This window comes from Jaculus jaculus, chromosome 12, assembly GCF_020740685.1.
Source record: "Jaculus jaculus isolate mJacJac1 chromosome 12, mJacJac1.mat.Y.cur, whole genome shotgun sequence".
NCBI classification, from domain to species: domain Eukaryota; kingdom Metazoa; phylum Chordata; class Mammalia; order Rodentia; family Dipodidae; genus Jaculus; species Jaculus jaculus.
This window is the reverse complement of record NC_059113.1, coordinates 8,351,793-8,369,339: the sequence shown is the minus strand read 5'-3', so window position 1 is coordinate 8,369,339 and position 17,547 is coordinate 8,351,793. Positions and strand designations below refer to the sequence as shown.

At 42.4% G+C, this 17,547-nt stretch overlaps 1 protein-coding gene across 3 annotated transcripts; it reads right to left on the bottom strand.

Annotated features, from left to right (window-relative positions):
• Nucleotides 1–694: 694 nt before the first annotated feature.
• On the bottom strand, nt 695–14,361 carry LOC101616183 (arylamine N-acetyltransferase 1-like). 3 transcript variants are annotated; one of them, XM_045131840.1, is made up of 3 exons: nt 14,177–14,361; nt 4,164–4,236; nt 695–1,808 (listed from the first exon to the last, which is right to left on the bottom strand). In XM_045131840.1, exon 3 carries the CDS (start codon nt 1,774–1,776, stop codon nt 904–906), a length of 873 nt encoding a protein of 290 aa, XP_044987775.1. In that variant the 5' UTR covers nt 1,777–1,808; nt 4,164–4,236; nt 14,177–14,361; the 3' UTR covers nt 695–903. The 3 variants fall into 3 exon arrangements, with proteins under 3 accessions (XP_044987775.1, XP_044987774.1, XP_004669755.2); XM_045131839.1 differs by having other exon boundaries at nt 695–1,788; XM_004669698.2 differs by lacking the exon at nt 4,164–4,236 and having other exon boundaries at nt 695–1,788.
• Between the last annotated feature and the right edge of the window lie 3,186 nt (nt 14,362–17,547).

Here is a 17,547-nt window from a genome sequence, read left to right as displayed (position 1 = left end):
AGAAGTAAAAGGACATAATTGGAAGGTGAGAAGTAGGGGGAAAGGAAGACTGGTCTTATAGAAGACACGAGCTTCAATCATATCCTAACAACTCCAAACAAAAAACTCTGATTCACATCTCATTAGCCATTAACATTTTAATATATTTCATAGATGACGAGTTTTCCAGGTGATATGTACTTTATAGCTCGTAATGATTATTACAGTAGGTATGAATCATTTCATTATAAATATCAGTGTTCCAATCTTAAGAAAAATGATATAAATAAAAATACTGTCTACAAAAATAACTCTGGAAGAAATTATTAGCTGTATCCTTATGTGAGCATGTAGTCTCATAGTTCTTTCTGTTGGCTTAAGGATTTTTCTTGCAGTCTATGAGGTTATTTGGAGCCAATGTCATGATTCACTGTTTCTTTCTTTCAATTCCAGTCCTAAATTGTAAAGGCAGAGTTTGGTTAAAAAAAAAAAAAAAGGACATTGAATATATTCTATTTGAAAATAATGGAAGTAATTTTCTCATTATGTTTAGTTAACTGCCAGTATAAATGTTGTTTTTTCAAAAATAAAATAATGCTAAAAGCTCTTTTATCATGATTTAGTATGATTTCTAAGATAATCACCTAATCACTAAGATATTTTTATGATTAATTTTGAAAAGGATTGTGGTTACATTTTTAAAGGCATACATTTATAATTTTTTACAGATTAAATAGAATTATACCTAAGATTTCCTTATAAAATGTAGATAAAGGGTACAATAGACAACCAGCTGATCACTGTTGAACTAGGTATGATTACATCAGAACTTGCTATTCTATTAGAAACATATTTGCAGTGAATTTTTACAATGAAAAGTCTAGATACTTATAATCATAGTGAAGAGCAGTTTTGTTTCTCATCTTAAACAGTAAAGGATTGGTCACCTTGTTTGGGAACAAACTTTCTCTCTAAAAAAATACCAAATGCAGTTTTCAGAACTTTTTCCATTTCTTCCTCATTCAGATCCTTGAACTCCACAAGATCAGTGTTGTCCTTATAATTGAATCTCTTAGAAATGAACATAGAGCCCACTAAGCAGTGAACCCCATCCTTGGTCTGCAAGGAACAAATTGATGTGTTTACAAACACAGATGTTGGAGATGTCTGAAGGTATGTATTCACAGACTCAAAATCTTTAATTGTTCGAGGTTGAAGAGTAAACAAGTAGATGTTTTCGTATTTCTCCTTTGGAAGGAAGCTAGAATTAGCAAATTCTGGGTTGGGCACATAGTGCTCTCTTCTGACCTGGTCCAGATACCAGGTTCCATTCTTTTCTGTCAGGTGGAATACAGAAGGCACCTGTGGCTGATTCTGCCCAGAGACTAATTCCATGGGCTCCCACATCTGGTGGGAGAATCCACATGAAGCATCGACAATGTAGTTCCTGTCACCAAGGGTCACCTGAACCAGAAGATGAATCATTTCGCTACTGTACTTTTTAACTGGAGAGATGTAGAAATGACCACCCAGCATTGTGGCCTCAAAACCCATTGTGGTCAGAGCCCAGTATAGAAGATGGTTAACCTGGAGACACCACCCACCCCGCTTCCTCCTCACAACCTGGTCAAAAACAGCCTCTAAGTCTAACTCCATGGATTCACCACAGTGCATGTTAAGGTTCTCAAAGGGAATGGCTCGGATCTGGTGCTGAAGAATGTCCGTTAATGTTTCCAAGTCCAACTTGTTCTTAGAGTTCTTGTAGCCAATTCTTTCAAAATAGGCTTCGATGTCCATGGTCCCCTGATCCTAGGAAAACAAAACAAGGGCTGGAGAGATGGCTTAGTGATTTAGGCACTTTCCTGGGAAGCTTAAGGACCCAGTTTTGATTCCAGTAACCATGTAAGCCAGATGCACATGGTGGCTCATGTATCTGGTGTTCCTTTGCAGTGGCTGATGGTCCTGGCTTGCCCATTATCTTCCCCCCCCCACCCGCTCTCTCTCTTTCTCTCTCAATCTCTCTTTTTCTCTCTAATAAATAAATAAACTTACAAAAAAACCCCAAAACCATTACATTATTTGCTCCCAGGAATCCTGGAATGGGCTAAATACAGCCTGAATGTATTTTTAACATATATATGAACAACGCCTGAAAATATTTATATTCGTGATCATTTTGGTTGTCTTGTATGAATTGCTTTTCACATACAGACATAAGCTAAGTATTCCCAATGTCCCCGGAAGAGTCTTGTCCTTTCTTCCATGTTTCAAGTGTCAGAAATGCAGAGATTTGGGGTCAAATGATAAAACCAAATGATAAACAGCTTAGATATGGTTTTCTTGCTGATGAATGAAAAATATTACAATTGTATTCCACCATGATAGTTTTTGAAACTGTTATTCATAGAATCAAAATTAAGAGGGCACAGTGTTCATGTTAAAGTACCCACTGTGTTGCCCCACTAGATGAACTTGACACAAAGCTCTTCACTCAAAAGTTTGTAAAAATTGATCATTTATTTCATTCATTCAGCAAGTGGTTCATTTAATAACTATAAAATAGTTGCTATTGATGTAGTACTTGATAGCCCTCAAAAATCTTATACTGGGTCTGGAGTGATGGCTTACTGGTCAAGGCATTTGTCTGCAAAGCCAAAGGACCCAGGTTCAATTCCCCAGGACCCACATTAGCCAGATGCACAAGGAGGTGCATGTGTCTGGAGTTTGTTTGCAGTGGCTGGAGGCCCTGGCATGCCCATTTTCTCTCTCTCTCTCTCTCTCTCTCTCACTTTCTCTCTCTCTCTCTCTCCCTCTCCCTTTCTCTGTCAAATAAATAAATAAACAAATAAAATATTTTAAAAAAAATCTTATAGTATACTGAGCATTAAGATAATATGGTTAATGAACTAGGTAAATGAAAAAAAATGCAATCTGCTAGATTGTTGTTAAGTGCTCTTGTGATAATTAAAACAAGGACAGGGAATAAAAAATGCACAAGGAACATTTTGATGTCAAGTAAGGTAGCTGGAGAAAGCCTCACTTGTGTGACTAGAGTGTGGATAGTTTATCAATAAAAGGCTCACCTTGCAAGCATTGGGACCTAACGTGTGTGGAGGCCACTGGACAATTTTGAAGGTGTTAATTCTCAGGTATGTCATGCACTTCCTTTGAGACAGGATCTCTCAATGGCTTGGAGCTGACAAGTTAGGCTAGACTAGATGGCCAGAGAGTCCCAGGGATCCACCTATCTTGGCCTCCCTAGTGGTATGATTACAGGAGCATACCACCATACCTGCCATTCCTAGCATGAGGAACAGAAAGTCAAAAGACTGTAGTATCTGCCTAGATTGTTTGGGAAACACCCAGGAAACCAGAGCAACTGGGGAATTCTGAGTGAGAACAGTATATTGAGTTGAGATCACAGTAGACATTTTTATGGTTCATGCTAGTATTTTGACTTTGGACTGAGATGAATATTAGATGTCTTCATTAGCTTCTATGAATGATAAATAGGCAGGACCAACTGCAAACAATTATGCTCAGACTCTCCTGAGTCCTTAGACCAGAATCTGCAGTGAGTATGTATGGAAGAAAGGGGAATGCCAAACCAAATGGTAAAGGGTAGCCTAGCCATGCTCTGTTATGTGATTATGGCATAACCATCATACTTTCTATTAAGAGATTATGTTTCTTTTGAAATGCTAAACTTTGCATTTCTCTCTCTATTTTTCTTTCTCTCCTCTCCTCTTTCCTCTCTCCCTTCTCATATCTGTCCTTCCTACCTCCTTCTTCCTCTTCTTCCTTCTTCCTCTGCTGCCTTTTCCTATTGACTTGATTAAGATTTTGATGTACAATTTGATAAGTGCAGATCAATTAAAATGAAGTCAGCTTTTATTATGGGCCTTGATAGTAGTAATATACTATATGTTTAAATCATCCTTGGGTAATCAATGACTAAGCACATTTTAATTGAATAATATTCAGGCTAGGATTCAAGGTGAAAAGTAGAAAACACTTAAAATTATTTTTCAGGAAATCTGTGGGCATTGCATGCCAACTTGCAGCATCTCCCTGCAGCAACAGACCACTTCCTTTGAGCTTGGCCATCAACATAAGAGAAGACTTCAAGGATGTCAGATGAGCACACACAGAAAGTCAAATGAAAACTCTTGGGCACTTCATACCTGTTTTGGTTAAGTTTAATGTTGATTGATTTAATTCAGAAGTCTTAAGCTGTTTCGTACTTCTTGGTGCAAACTGTAGAAATGATAGAAAACATATCATCAAAATACTATAGCATGACTTTTCTTGAAAACAAAAATGGCGTCTTGTGTATTTTAAGTTGTAGTGGGAAAATAGTAAAGTGATCATCTGAGTTGCACAGGGAAGTTCATGCAAAGGGTAAGTGTGGGAGCCTGTAACCCCATGACGGACTCTAAGCCTGGGGTTCTAGAATTCATGAGGAGAGTGTTGAGAAGCAATGCATCAGAGATTTGCCAGGTCAGTATCCTTGATTGCTGCCAAGATATGTTCCAAACACACAAGACCAGAATGCAGTGGGAACACGTGATCTTCTTTAGGGATCAAGTTGTACTTGCAGATACTGAAGCAGGAAATGAAAGCAGTATCACTCCACTGTTGTCTTACTGTTATCAAAGTTCAGCTCTGCCTACCGCATGACTCAATGCCAGTTGGAGTTTATAGCTGATAGAAGGAAATCACATTTTATTAAGATAAGCTAGCTTGATCAGGAAGATGGCCAATTTCTCACTGTGATGATAATCTCAAAGATTGTTGGTGCACCAAATGTCATTCAGAGGATATTTTCTTTCCTGTGATCCCAAAAAATATTGTGAGGGGGCCTTCATTTCCAACTCCTGACTTTCAAAATTAAAGTATAACTGAGCTTTGGTCTCATGTTGGATGCAAAAGAAACCCAGCACTGAAAAAGATCCATTGTCTCCAGGTGTGACATTTGGTAAGGCATAGGGATTTTCACCGTAAGATGAACATCTTGCACAATGTTATTAATAGTTTTCAAGCCATAAACAAATATACAGCCACCTGTATAAAGCTTTTACGTCAGCAAAACTGGGATATTATAAAACAACCTTCAGGGTCAACTTAGTTCATACTTGAGAAGTTTCTAGAGCACAAGTTGTATTCCTTTTAAAGCTTCTTCCTTGAGAGAAAAATGGATTTTTCAGTAGTACAATGGCTTCTTCTCTTAATTCAGAATGTACCAGTTGTGCATTTAGTGCTTGGCTCAGATTATTTTTTTTTTTAAATATGCCATATGGTCATACTTTCTCAGAGACCTCAGGGGGAAGCAGCTTCTTTTCTGCCTCCTCAGTTTGGGTGAACAGCACTTGTAACCTTAAGGCTTGTTCTGCTGGGACCTGCCAATGGGCTGTTGCTGATTTCAAAATAAAATTACTTGAGTGTTCAGTTTGCACCCTATGGCATTTCCAAGAATGGGACTGGGCCTTCTGGCGTACAAAGAAACCTGTGTCATAAGCTTCATATTTGACACTCTATAACTGAGAGGGAAAATTTCTGTTAGATTTCTCCAATTACTCCTACAATGGACCCTATCTTTTGACTCTTTTGAGTCACCTTACTATTGAGAACAGAGTATGCAACTACTGTGTCTCCTAGCGTGGTAGTTTGAACGTAAAATGTCCCCATAGCTTTGTGTGTTGTGAATTCTTGGTCTTCAGCTGGCGGAAATTTGGAAGAGCTATGGGGCCTTTAGGAGGCAGAGCCTCGCTTGAGGAGGTGTGTTGCCGAGGGTGGGTTTTGGGGTGATGCAGCCAAACTCAAACCCAGTATGTTGACTACTTCCTTCCCACTGACGTGGAGATGTGACCCAGGCTTCCTGCTCAGGCCTATCAATGCTTTTCCAACCAGGATGAAGCTTCCCCTGGAAAAATCTGTAAGCTTAAATAAACCCTTTGTCTCAGAAGCTGTTTCTCATCGGTTGTTTTGTCCCAGGGACAAGAAGATGACTGCTGTATGCCCATCACTTGGTGTCCAATTGTCAACTGAACTGGCTCCAAAATAAAAGGGGGACCCCTGCACTTCCTCATCGATCATCTGAATCACTAGCCTGCCACACAATCTGTCTATGGATTCTCTTATTCTCTCTCTGTGTCTTGGTTTTTCTCTCTCTCAATTTTTTTTTCTTTCAAATTTGCTTCTTGCTCCCAAAGTCCCTCTTCCTTGTGATCTGCGCATTGGTTCCCTCGTAGGCGTTCACTTTCCCCACAACATCCTAAGGCATTTTTTACACTGCCCTCCATCTTCTGTCCTACTATACCCATGAATATTGTGCGTTGTGTCGCCCTTATTGTCTCCCAGGCATTGAATACCCCAGAGGCTATATCCACCAGCTAGGATGGCTCTATTCCCATTAACCCCTCCAACTTTTACAGATTTTAATGAATGTGTGTGTGTGTGGTGGGGGGGGGGGAGGCTTTTCCTTAGAACAGTCATGCCAGCCATCGCCAGAGTCTCTGGAAATACTTGACTGGCATGTGCATTCTCAACGTGCTTGACGAGTTCTAAGAAGGCCAGGGGGTCCTCATTTGTTTTCTTTAAGATGGACAAATTTTAATTATTTTTGTAATGCTTTAATCTTTCCAAAATGCAACACTTATTAATAATACAATGGAACCACGGTCTCATCATTCAGTTTTAATTGGGTTCCATGCCTGGAACAGCTCATGTGGGATTAAGGCTTCCCGTTGAGTTTCTTTGGTGGGGGTGTTCTACCTCCTCATTGGCTTCCTCGGACAGTAATCTTTTACCTACCATCAGTAGAATATTTACCAGAGCCAGTGGGCATATGGGTGGAAAAAATGGACACAAATCAATCAGTCTTTTTTTTTTTGTTTTGTTTTTCAGTATGTGGATTGTCCCTCTCTAGGAGGTTGGAGGGTTTCTGATTTAACTGATCTGAGTTGAGAATGGATAAGTCCAGTAAAATTCTGCATGCTCCTCATCTTGGCTTACATATTCAGGTGGATATTGGGTTAGAAGACACTGCCCTGCCCTTAAACGGGATGCTTCTTGGCCACACTGCATGCTCTGCAAGGTCTTAAATGGGGGAGACCATCTTTTCTTCCCTTTCATATTACGGAGGACATGTGGTTCTGGTGTTCCTTGTCCACTGTCCACAGGGCCTGGGGATGTCACAGTCCCACATCACCTGATGAAAGATTTAAAAGGCACTTGGAAGACCAGTTTCTTCATCCTCATTTTCCTCTGACTTTTACTGCCTCAGAGTAGAGTAACAGCTTTTCTTCCCCTCCCAACCACCAGTCTGGTCTTATTGTTTTTTATTAGAATCCTTGTTATTAAGGGACATAAAAACTTACACATAAAGAATTGTGCCTCATTTATATAAACTCTGAGAGAGAAATAAAATTGTAAACTAGTATATTCATTCAAAGTCCCATAAAGTGACCATCTTTTGCCAGAATTGAATGCATACATAAGCCATGCACTATACAATAGAATACTGATTTATTTTTAGTTCTGGGCCCACAACCCACACTGCCTAGTCAGCCAATAGGTAGCACAGAAGATGCTCAGGTGGTACAGTGGTAGACACAGCAGTACATTCACAAATGAAAACATCTGGCTGGGGCAATGGCTTAGTAGTTAAGGCATTTGCCTGTGAAGCCTAAGGACCCCAGTTCGATTCCCCAGGACTCATGTAAGCCAGATGCACAGGGACATGCATGCATCTAGAGTTCATTTGCAATGGTGGAAGGCCTTGGCACACCCATTCTCTCTTTCTCTCTTCCTTAAAATAAATAAATAAATAAATAAAATATTTTAAAAAACATTTATATAGAGAAATAAAAAGCCAGACTAAACAAACAACACTCTTTTAATAGGCATACAAGATTCCACCCCCTTGAAGGCAAGGCTAGGAAATAAGCTTCTCTACTAAGTAGAACTGCAAATTATTGGAACACAGTTCAAGCGGCAAACTCCTAAGAGTGGAGATAGAGAATTCCTAATGTACACTCTCCCTTGTTATGGTTTGAATCGATTACAAATGTCTCCCCAAAGCCCATGTGTTTTCAAGGTTTAGACCTCCATTGCCACAGTGTTGAGGTAGGATTTTTGGGAGGTGATTGGATCCAAAGGGTCTGACAGCTTCATGGGTTAATCCATGTATGGACTCAATGTTTAATGGGCTTTGGACAAAGGACTTTGTTATAAATGTGAATAGTGTCTTTGCTTCCTCACCCTCACTGAGGTGAGCAGCTTTGCTCCCCCGTGACATCTCACTCTATCACAGGTCCAGAGACAATGAAGTCAAGAAGCTATGAACTAAAATCTCTGAAATTAGGAATGAAAATAAAGATTTCCTTCTTTAATTTTATTTTCTAAGGTATTTCATCAATGGAACACTGACGAATATGCTAATTGAGACCATTGACTCTGAAGTATGCTTTCCTTCTACCAACACCATGTTCATAGACAGCGTGTACTGTGGAGAGGAGAAAAAGAACCCCAGAGACAGAGTCTTGGAAGCTGCCAGAAAATTTTGGGCATTCCAACCCAACTACAGGGTTGGCTGGCCATGGGCATCAGCCTTCTTTCTGACTGACTCACTAAGTGTCTTACCACTAAAGTTCAGTTCTGCTGTCCACATTACCTAAAATATTCAAAGGTGAGACTTGGTGGGAAAGAAATAAGATCTTATTACAACAGGCTAACTTGACCAGAAAATGGCCAGGCCCTTCCTGTCATGGTCATTTCATAGTTTTTGGGTATATGCAAGGTTTTTTGTTTTTTTTTTTTTTCCTTTTAGGAGGACGAAGATGGTAAGGTGATGAAGAGAAAGGCTACATGCCGGGTCTTATCTGGCCACTTCTGTAATTCAACAGGAATTTTCTTTACTCTTTAGTTAATTCATTTCTATGATTACAAATGACCTTCATCTCCTGGGTTCTGTCCTGGAATCCTTTAGATAAACAGAGTTTCGTTCCAAGTAAACGTTATTTTCTTAATTATAGAGCAGTATTAGCAAGCCACTGACCCACACTTTGATATGTGAACGCTATCACGTGTCCCAGGGTTTTTGATAAACTTAAGAAATGCTATTGACTAGGAGTCTACCGCAATGCTTTTGCCTTCTTTTTTTTTTTAAGTTTTTTTGCTATTGTTTATTTATTTATGTATTTGAGAGTGACAGAGAGAGAAAGAAACAGAGAGAGAGAGAGAGAGAGAGAGAGAGAGTGAGGATGGGCATGTCAGGCCTTCCAGCCACTGCAAACGAACTCCAGACACATGTGCCCCTTTATGCATCTGGCTAATGTGGGTCCTGGAGAACCGAGCCTCGAACCGGGGTCCTTAGGCTTCACAGGCAAGCACTTAACCGCTAAGCCATCTCTCCAGCCCTGCTTTCGCCTTCTCCGGGGACAGCTGACTCTACCAGTCAGTGCATGAGTCACGTAAGGATGAGTCTTTCAGAAGTCACAGTGCTGGACAAGGAGCTGAAAACCAGCGTCGAACCTTACCGCAGGCCGTGTTGCAAAGTCACGCTAATTTCAAGTAGCATACGGCTGCAGTAGAATTATGGAATGGCAACTTCTGTTACACTAATCCCCCACATCTAGCAATCCTGGGCACACCATGGCGAGGTGTGCCCTCCTCAGGGTCTGAGCAGCCCGGCTCCTGCAGTCTCGCTGGCTGTGGCCCGCATGGCCATATCCTGGGATGACTCTATTGGTGTTTTCCCTGGGAGGAGCTCCGCGTTCTCAGCCTCTCTAACTTCCTGGGGTCTCTCCTTCAGCGTAGCGTATCTATGCATCCTTTCCAGTTTCTGTGCACAGGAACTCCACTCTTCCACACATCACTGCCCAGCCTCCCAAGATTTCATCTGGAGTCTGAATGTAAGCTTTGATTCCTGATGCCTTTCATAACTTGTCTACATGTAAAAACAGCATCACCAGGGAGACACTAAGGTCTGATGCTGACATGAGCTGTAACTGAGCCCATTTTAAAAGCCTCTGAGAGTTGCCAGTTGCAACAAACCCAAAGGTAATCCAAGGTTGTCCCAGAAGGGAAGAATTTCTGTCTTCTCAAAACGCCACCCTAAGCCAGCATGGTGGCACACACCTTTAATCCCAGCACTCGGGAAACCGGGGTAGGAGGATCTCATTGAGTTCAAGGCCACCTTGAGACTACATAGTGAATTATTCCTGGTCAACCTGTGCTACAGTGAAACCCTACCTCCGAAAAATAAGTAAATAAATAAATAAGAAGCCTATCTTGGAAATCTGTGGGAGCAAATTTGCATATAAACATCTATAAAGTTGTATTTGCAAGCTCTTGCTATTTTCTGAGATCCTTCAAAGTATCTTGTCCCAGTAAAAAGTGCTTTTCTTCTTTTTATGAGAACTAAGAATCATGTCTTCTTATACATGAAACTTTATACATGCTCTTTTAAAACTTTATACATCTCCTTTTCTGGCAAAATTACAAGTTTTACAAAGCTTCCAGCTCTGTTTCTCTTTGCTCCTTTCTTACTATAAAAATCTAGCTGAAACCAACCCACAATATCTTCCTGAACATGGTGGTGCCTGACACTTTCTTCCATCTGATAACTTGTCTGTCACTTTCAAATTCATCCTACCACGAAATCTCAAGGTTTTGACAAAAGGAAACTGGATTATTTGACAATAGGTAACTTCTAGTCCCATTGGCAGTACATTCCTTATTCCTATTTGAGACCTCATGAACACATGACTGTCCATATTTCTATTAGTATTCGATTCTCTTGAAACCACAGTGATCAGATCTGCTTGTAGCATGCCGGGCATTCTCTATCATGCCCGCCACACTTGCCCTAGCTTCCTGTGAAGCAAACCTAAAGGCATCTAGAACACACTGTTATAGGCACAGAAATTGCCTCCATGTTTTGGTAACAATATTCAGTTAGTTAGGTTTCAGTAAGTGTGAAAATAAGAAAGAAAGAAAGAGAGAGAGAGAGAGAGAGAGAGAGAGAGAGGGAGAGAGAGAGAGAGAGAGAGAGAGAGAGGAAGGAAGGAAGGAAGGAAGGAAGGAAGGAAGGAAGGAAGGAGAGAGAGAGAAAGGAAGGGAAGAAGGAAGGAGGGAAGGAAGGAAGGACAGAGGAGGAAGGAAAAGGGAAAAAAATGGAAGGAAGGAAGGGAACTTGCCTGAGATAATCAACAAGCATTTTAGCTGGGAGTGGTGGTGCACACCTTTAATCCCAGCACTAGGTAGGGAGTGGTAGGAGAGTTCGAGGCCACCCTGAGACTACACAGTGAACTCCAGGTCAGGCTGGACTAGAGTGAGACCCTACCTCAAAAAAACCAACAAAACAAAACAAAATGAAAACAGCATTTTTACTTGTTCTAATAATTTCAAGTTTCACACCTTGGTTACTTGGCTTGCTTATTTTCCACCTATCATGAGCTGGTATGTCATGGCGCGTGGACGCGTGGGGGGCAAGCGGCTCGCTTCCTGGCAGTAGGAAAGTGAGGAGAAAAGGTCCCAGTGTCTGGACTTCCCATGAGCCTCTGCGTTCCTTTCCGTGCAAGTGTGTGAAGGAAGTGTGCTCTGTGTGAGAGCGTGGACTCACGCTGCCACAGAAGGAACAGAGAGGTCAGAGGACAATTTCTGGGTTCGGGTCCCCACCTTTGACTTCATTTGAGGTAGGGTCTCTCATTCTTGTGGCTGTCCACTGTTGTAGTCACTAGTTCAGCTGGTCCCTGAGCTTCTGGGAGATAAACCTGTCTCCACCCCCCACCAGCATCAGTGTGGTGGGATAACGGAAGCCATGGCTTCCTACTTTCTTACACAGGACCTGGAATCTGAACTCAGGCTCAAGCAGCCAAGTGCTTTGTTCACTGAACTGTCTCCCTCGATGGTACTGTGGGTTCGAAACCAAGAATTTCACACACACATGTATGGAGGACACTTATTCAAACCACAGCCGCTCAGTTTGAAACAAAGCTTGATACTTCATAGTAAAGCCTCAAGAAAAGTAATTCCAAAGTTAGAAAAGAGCACAGTGATAGGAGAGAGACAGTAAAGAAAACCCACTTAGGGTTTCTGAAGAAGCAAATCAAAGAACGTGATAGGAAATCTTTGTCAGGAGAAACACACATTTGTCTCAAAAAAAGAAGTCAGGCATGGTGGTGCACGACTGTTAATCCCAGCACTCTGGAGGCAGAGGTAGGAGAATCACCAGGAATTCAAGGCCACGCTAAGACTACTGAGTGAATTCCACGTCAGCCTGGGCTACAGTGAAACCCTACCTTAAAAAACAAAACAAATGAACAACAAAAAAAAAAGCATGCGTAAAAAAGATTATTTATTTATTTATTTGAGAGTGACAGAGAGAGAGAGAGAGAGAGAGAGAGAGAGAGAGAGAGAGAATGGATGTGCCAAGGCCTCCAGCCACTGCAAACGAACTCCAGACACGTGCACCCTTGTGCATCTGGATAACATGGGTCCTGGGGAATCAAGCCTCGAACCAGGGTCCTTAGGCTTCACAGGCAAGCATTTGACCACTAAGCCATCTCTCCAGCCCTTATTCTAAGATTTTATGGAATCAAGCAGGGACCCACATGCCATGACAATCTCAAATGTAACAGAACTTGAGGCATGGCAAACCTCTAAGCTGTCCTAATAATCCAATTCTCTGGTTTCCTTTTATTATTAATCTTAAGAACCAAAGTCTTTCAGCCCGATGGGTAATCATCATCAGCCAGTGAAGAAATAGGTTCAAAAGGAAAGTGAGAAATCAGGCCGCCAAGGAGGGGGCTACTGTGACCCCCATGTCTTGTTACAGAACAAACAGCAGTGAAGAGATGAGCATTATGGTACTGGCCAAGCCTCTGACATGCAAATAGTACTTAGCAGTTAAACATTAAACCTGAAGATGGAGAACGATCAACACTAGGAAGACCTGATCCAGTATTCGTGGCATTGGAACTATTAAAAGATAAACCTCAAGACACTCAAATTCTGAACCGCGTGTGGGAGCAGACAACAATCCTGGAGTCAGGGCGTGTCAGACCCGCAAGTGGTTGAACGAAGCAGTGGGACTGTGGTCTGAGGAAACATTCAGGAAACCTTTACAGACAAGGAAAAGGAAAGATGTTTGACTGACGTGGGCAGTGCTTGGTTAGAGGTTAGTTTCTTGCTTCTGATTGGTGAATTCCTTTTATTATTAATCTTAAGAACCAAAGTCTTTCAGCCCAATGGGTACTTTATGTGACAGGTTAAAGCACTGCAGAGCATATAGTATGCAGAATCTAGGAGCCAAGAAACAGGGAAGGTTAGAGCTAGAAAAGACTTAGACAGCACATTCCCTGACTAAAGAGATTAAGAAGTATTTAAAAGAATGTAAACATGACTCACATGAAACCTATTGGTCCTACAGCTCTCCACCGCAGGTAAAGAAGGAAGCATGTGCATAAAGGCACTCGGGCTTTGGAGAATTGAGAACAGGCTACAGTCACTTGTGAATGTGAAGCAGTGAAAGGAGGTGATAGAGAAAGGAAGGACCAGTTTCAGAGGACAGCCAGCAAGCTTACTGCGGTGGACATCCTGCCAGAGCCTGGAGAAAAGTTCCCAAAGAGTCCACTAGCCCCCTAGCTCATGGGATCTTTGCCTCAGAGGGCCCCTGGCTTTTGTGAAATCATGGACTCTGTGTTCTGGGGTGATGCCACAGTCTCCCTGAAAGTGAGAGTTGGTTTTGGTCCTTGAGAGCGCCTGGAGGTCCTCTGCAGTGAGCATCATTCACAGTGCTGAAAACCTCCCCCAGGAGTCTCCCTAGACGCGGCAGATAGGCAGCTGAACCACGCAGGACGTCCAGGACCCCGGTGGCATTTCTGAACAGCTGCTTTGAACAGAGCATAAGCAGTTGGCAGCCTATTCCTTGCAGGATGAGCTGTAACCTTTGGAGAGATGGGGACGTCACTGTGATAAGGGCCCCAGATGACATTATAACAGTTGTCTGTCAATATACCTACTTCATCCCATCAACGAGTATTCTAAGTTAGCACCACTATCAGTTCCCATCTTACCACCAGGAAACAGAGGTTTTAGATGAACTAAAAGAGTCACTCAAACTTTCACTGACAGAATGTGGGATGTGGATTCAACTTTCACCCAGTTTGAGCCAAGCGTCCCTTATACTCACCACTGTGTTGCAAAGTATTTGTTAGGTAGGTTCCCAGTATGTGCCAGCAAGCTTTCTCCTGTCTTAGAACTTGAAATTCAGGGCTGATGTGGAGCCTTGTTTGCTGATTTTCCCCCTGAGGCAGGAGGAAATGCCAATTTAAAAGTATACTGAAAGTCAGTTAGAGAGTTCCACTTATCGCACACTCTATCAGGGTTTGCAACCAGGAAATAGAGTGACAGGTATCTCCTTTCTTCCAAAGTCTGCAGAAGAAGTGTTCTCATTGGCTTTCCAAACTACCCTGCCCACTATATCTGGCTAGAAGCATCCGGAGGGCTTCTGGGAGTTGTAGTTTCAGAGTCTCACTTACCCTCATGAAGCTGTTATTAAAGTCCTTTTATTGTCAGAGATTTTAGTGTCAAAGCTTGGGCTGCAGCTCACCTTTCAAACTACACTAGCCTTCCTCAAAAGACCAGCTAAAGTGACATCTAAAACTGAAAATCAGGCAAAGGAGATTTTATTCAATCTGGCCAACATTGGAATGAGGAACAATTAAAGAGGCCCAATGACCATGCCCCACGCCAGGTTCATATGCATGGAACTGTCAAGTACTTTAAGCTTAAGCAGAGGGCAAGAGGAAGGTGTAACTAAGCAGTTCTGGTCAAGGGGTGCTCCTGTCCAAGGCTGAGCCATAATTGTCTGCACTCTGGCTTCTCCATCAAAGGGGACTGACAAGTACTCCAAGCTGTGTGAAATCTTGCTTAGAAGGAAGTTCTTCCTCTTACACTAGACATTGAGGCTTTTTTTTTAAATCCCAGCATAGATCCATGGGGAAAGTCTAATTCTTTGGGGTACATTCAATAGTGTTTGCCAAATGAAGAGGCACACCTTTCTCTCTTTTAAAATAGCTTCCCTCCTTCGTTTTCATTGAAAAAGTGGTGAGAGTTATGTTATCTGGTGATTTTCATGCCTCATGGCATGGCATGCCTTTGTACTTCACGCAGCTCTTGCTGCCTGGGGCCTGGGGTCAGACTTTCTACGAGTGATGTGGAAAGTTGCAGGTTGGAAAGGGTTCAAGCAACGCAGATCCAGTACCTAGAGGAGGCCAAAGAAGTTGGTATACTTTGTTCACGCTCTTCGTCAGTCCCTGTGAGGCCTCGCGGCTGTCACCTTTCCTTCCTCTCACCCTCATTCCTATTTACTTCTGTGCCCAAAGGCAACATGCAACCTGTCTGCAATATGTCTGCACATGCATTACGAGCACAGTGTATCATATCGCTTTCTTCTGTTTGTGTTTTCTGTTTATTCCTGCTGTTTCTTAGATGTTTCCCTCTACACTGGTTGTTGCAGTTACTTTTTTCGTTTCTGGGATGAAACACCCAACTGCAAGCAGAGTATGGGAGGAAAAGTTCTCTTTCAGCTCAGGTCAAGAGTCAGCTTCATCGTGTCAGGAAAGGCAGAGCGGGGAGTGACCTCCACCTCCCGTCACACTGGCTGGAATGCAGGATCCAAAAATGAACTAGCTCTGAACACAAAATGGGGCTGGACTATAAACTCTAAGGTCTATCTGAGCAACACATTTCCTCCAGTCAGACCACTCCCCAAAAGCTCCCTCCTCCCAAGTTGCTACCAACTGGGGACCAAATACTCAAAACACGTGAGGCTCCAGGGGACATTTCAGATTTAAACCACTATGTTTTCTTTTAATTTATTTGAGAGAGAGAAAGAGGAAGAGGGGGGAGGGAGAGAATGGGTGTGCCAGGGCCTCCAGCCACAGCAAATGAACTCCAGATGCATGCGCCCCCTTGTGCATCTGGTTTACGTGGGTCCTGGAGAATCGAACAGAGGTCCTTTGGCTTTGTAGACAAACATCTTAACCATTAAGCAATCCTTCAAACCACCATGTTGTAAAGACTGTTTTTGACAGGATGGATGCCTTTGGTACCAAATGTCCTAGAACATTCTTGGGGTCTCCTACTGCATAGCCTGGGACTCTCTACCTGAAGACTCTCTGCTGGCCTGTGCCTGCGCCTGCTGAGCAGAATAGAGCACGGATCTCTGGCCCCGGCGCGGCAGGACAGCTGTGGTGGAGACGTCACGGTGGGCTGCTTGTCCCATGTCCCAGCAGCTCAGCGACGCTTGCTGTGAGGCAGGGGTAGACTGCTTCATGGAGCTGCTTAGCATGATGATGCATCCTCTGTCCACAGAAAATCTCCAGAAATATGCTCTTGTTGATCCTACAAACTGGGGATCCCACCCCTGAGCTATGAGCTATGAGCTATGCATTGCAAATTGTTGGCGGAAGGTGTGGTTTTGTTAGAATTAGACTAAAATATTATGGTGCATGTGGATGTGGATGTGTAGGATGTCTCTGTGTGTGGAGGTATGAGTGTGTACAGACCACAGCACAAGGATACCGTTAGGATGCTTGTCCTTGCTTGAAACAAGGGCCTCTCTTGTTACTTGTCTTGTGTTCCAGTCTGTCTAGCTGAGCTGCTAGCTTCCGGATTCCTGGCTCTACCTCCTGCTGCTGTCGGTCCTTTGGGATTATAGATGTGTAGGCTAGTTTGTGCCCAACTTTGTGTGGGTGATGTGGAGTCCAACTCAGGCCAGCAAGCTTGGACAAAAGTGCCTTTAACTACTTAACCACCTTCTCAGCCCCCAATGTAAAAAAAAAAAAAAAAAAAAAAAAAAAAAAAAAAAACTTGCAGATTTAATTGATTAAGGACCCTTGGGTTGTTCCCATTTGCCAGTTTCTGCAAACATTAATGTGATGAATATTTTTCTACATATTCTCCAGAGATAAGTACAAGAAATTTGCTAGGATAGATATCTGAAATGCAATCTGTGGAGGAGAACAACATATGTATACTCAAATTTACTCAGCACTATGAGATTTCCGTACTCTTGTGTACAAGAATTCCCATTTACTGCCTGTTTTGACTGACATTTGGTACTGACAATCTGCTGTATTATTTGTTTCAAGTGGCTGCTTAATGCTATTTTAATTTTCACTTCTTTCAAGGCTGGTGAATTTAAGCAGATGTTTACCTTACTGTTAACCCTTCTCATTCCGTGTGTGTATGTGTGTGTGTGTGTGTGTGTGTAAGTGTGTGTATTGGTAGGGTCTCACTATGTAGGCTAGGTCATTCTTTTGCCTCAGCCTAATTCGTGCTGAGATTACAGGCATGTGCAACCACATCCAACTCTCATTTCCACTCATGAATTAAGTGGCCATGTTAGGGTACTTTTGTCAAAGTAGCCAGTACACATCAATAATAGAGAATGAATGACAGAACTTGTCTGTCTACAAAAACTTACACAAGTGCAGAGGTAGGGGAGGGCAGGGAGTAAGCATTCTGGAATGTGGGACTTGGCTCTGGAACATTTTG

What these genes read in the sequence shown, in the direction of transcription:
- LOC101616183 (XM_045131840.1), bottom strand. Translation starts at nt 1,776, where the DNA reads ATGGACATCGAAGCCTATTTTGAAAGAATTGGCTACAAGAACTCTAAG.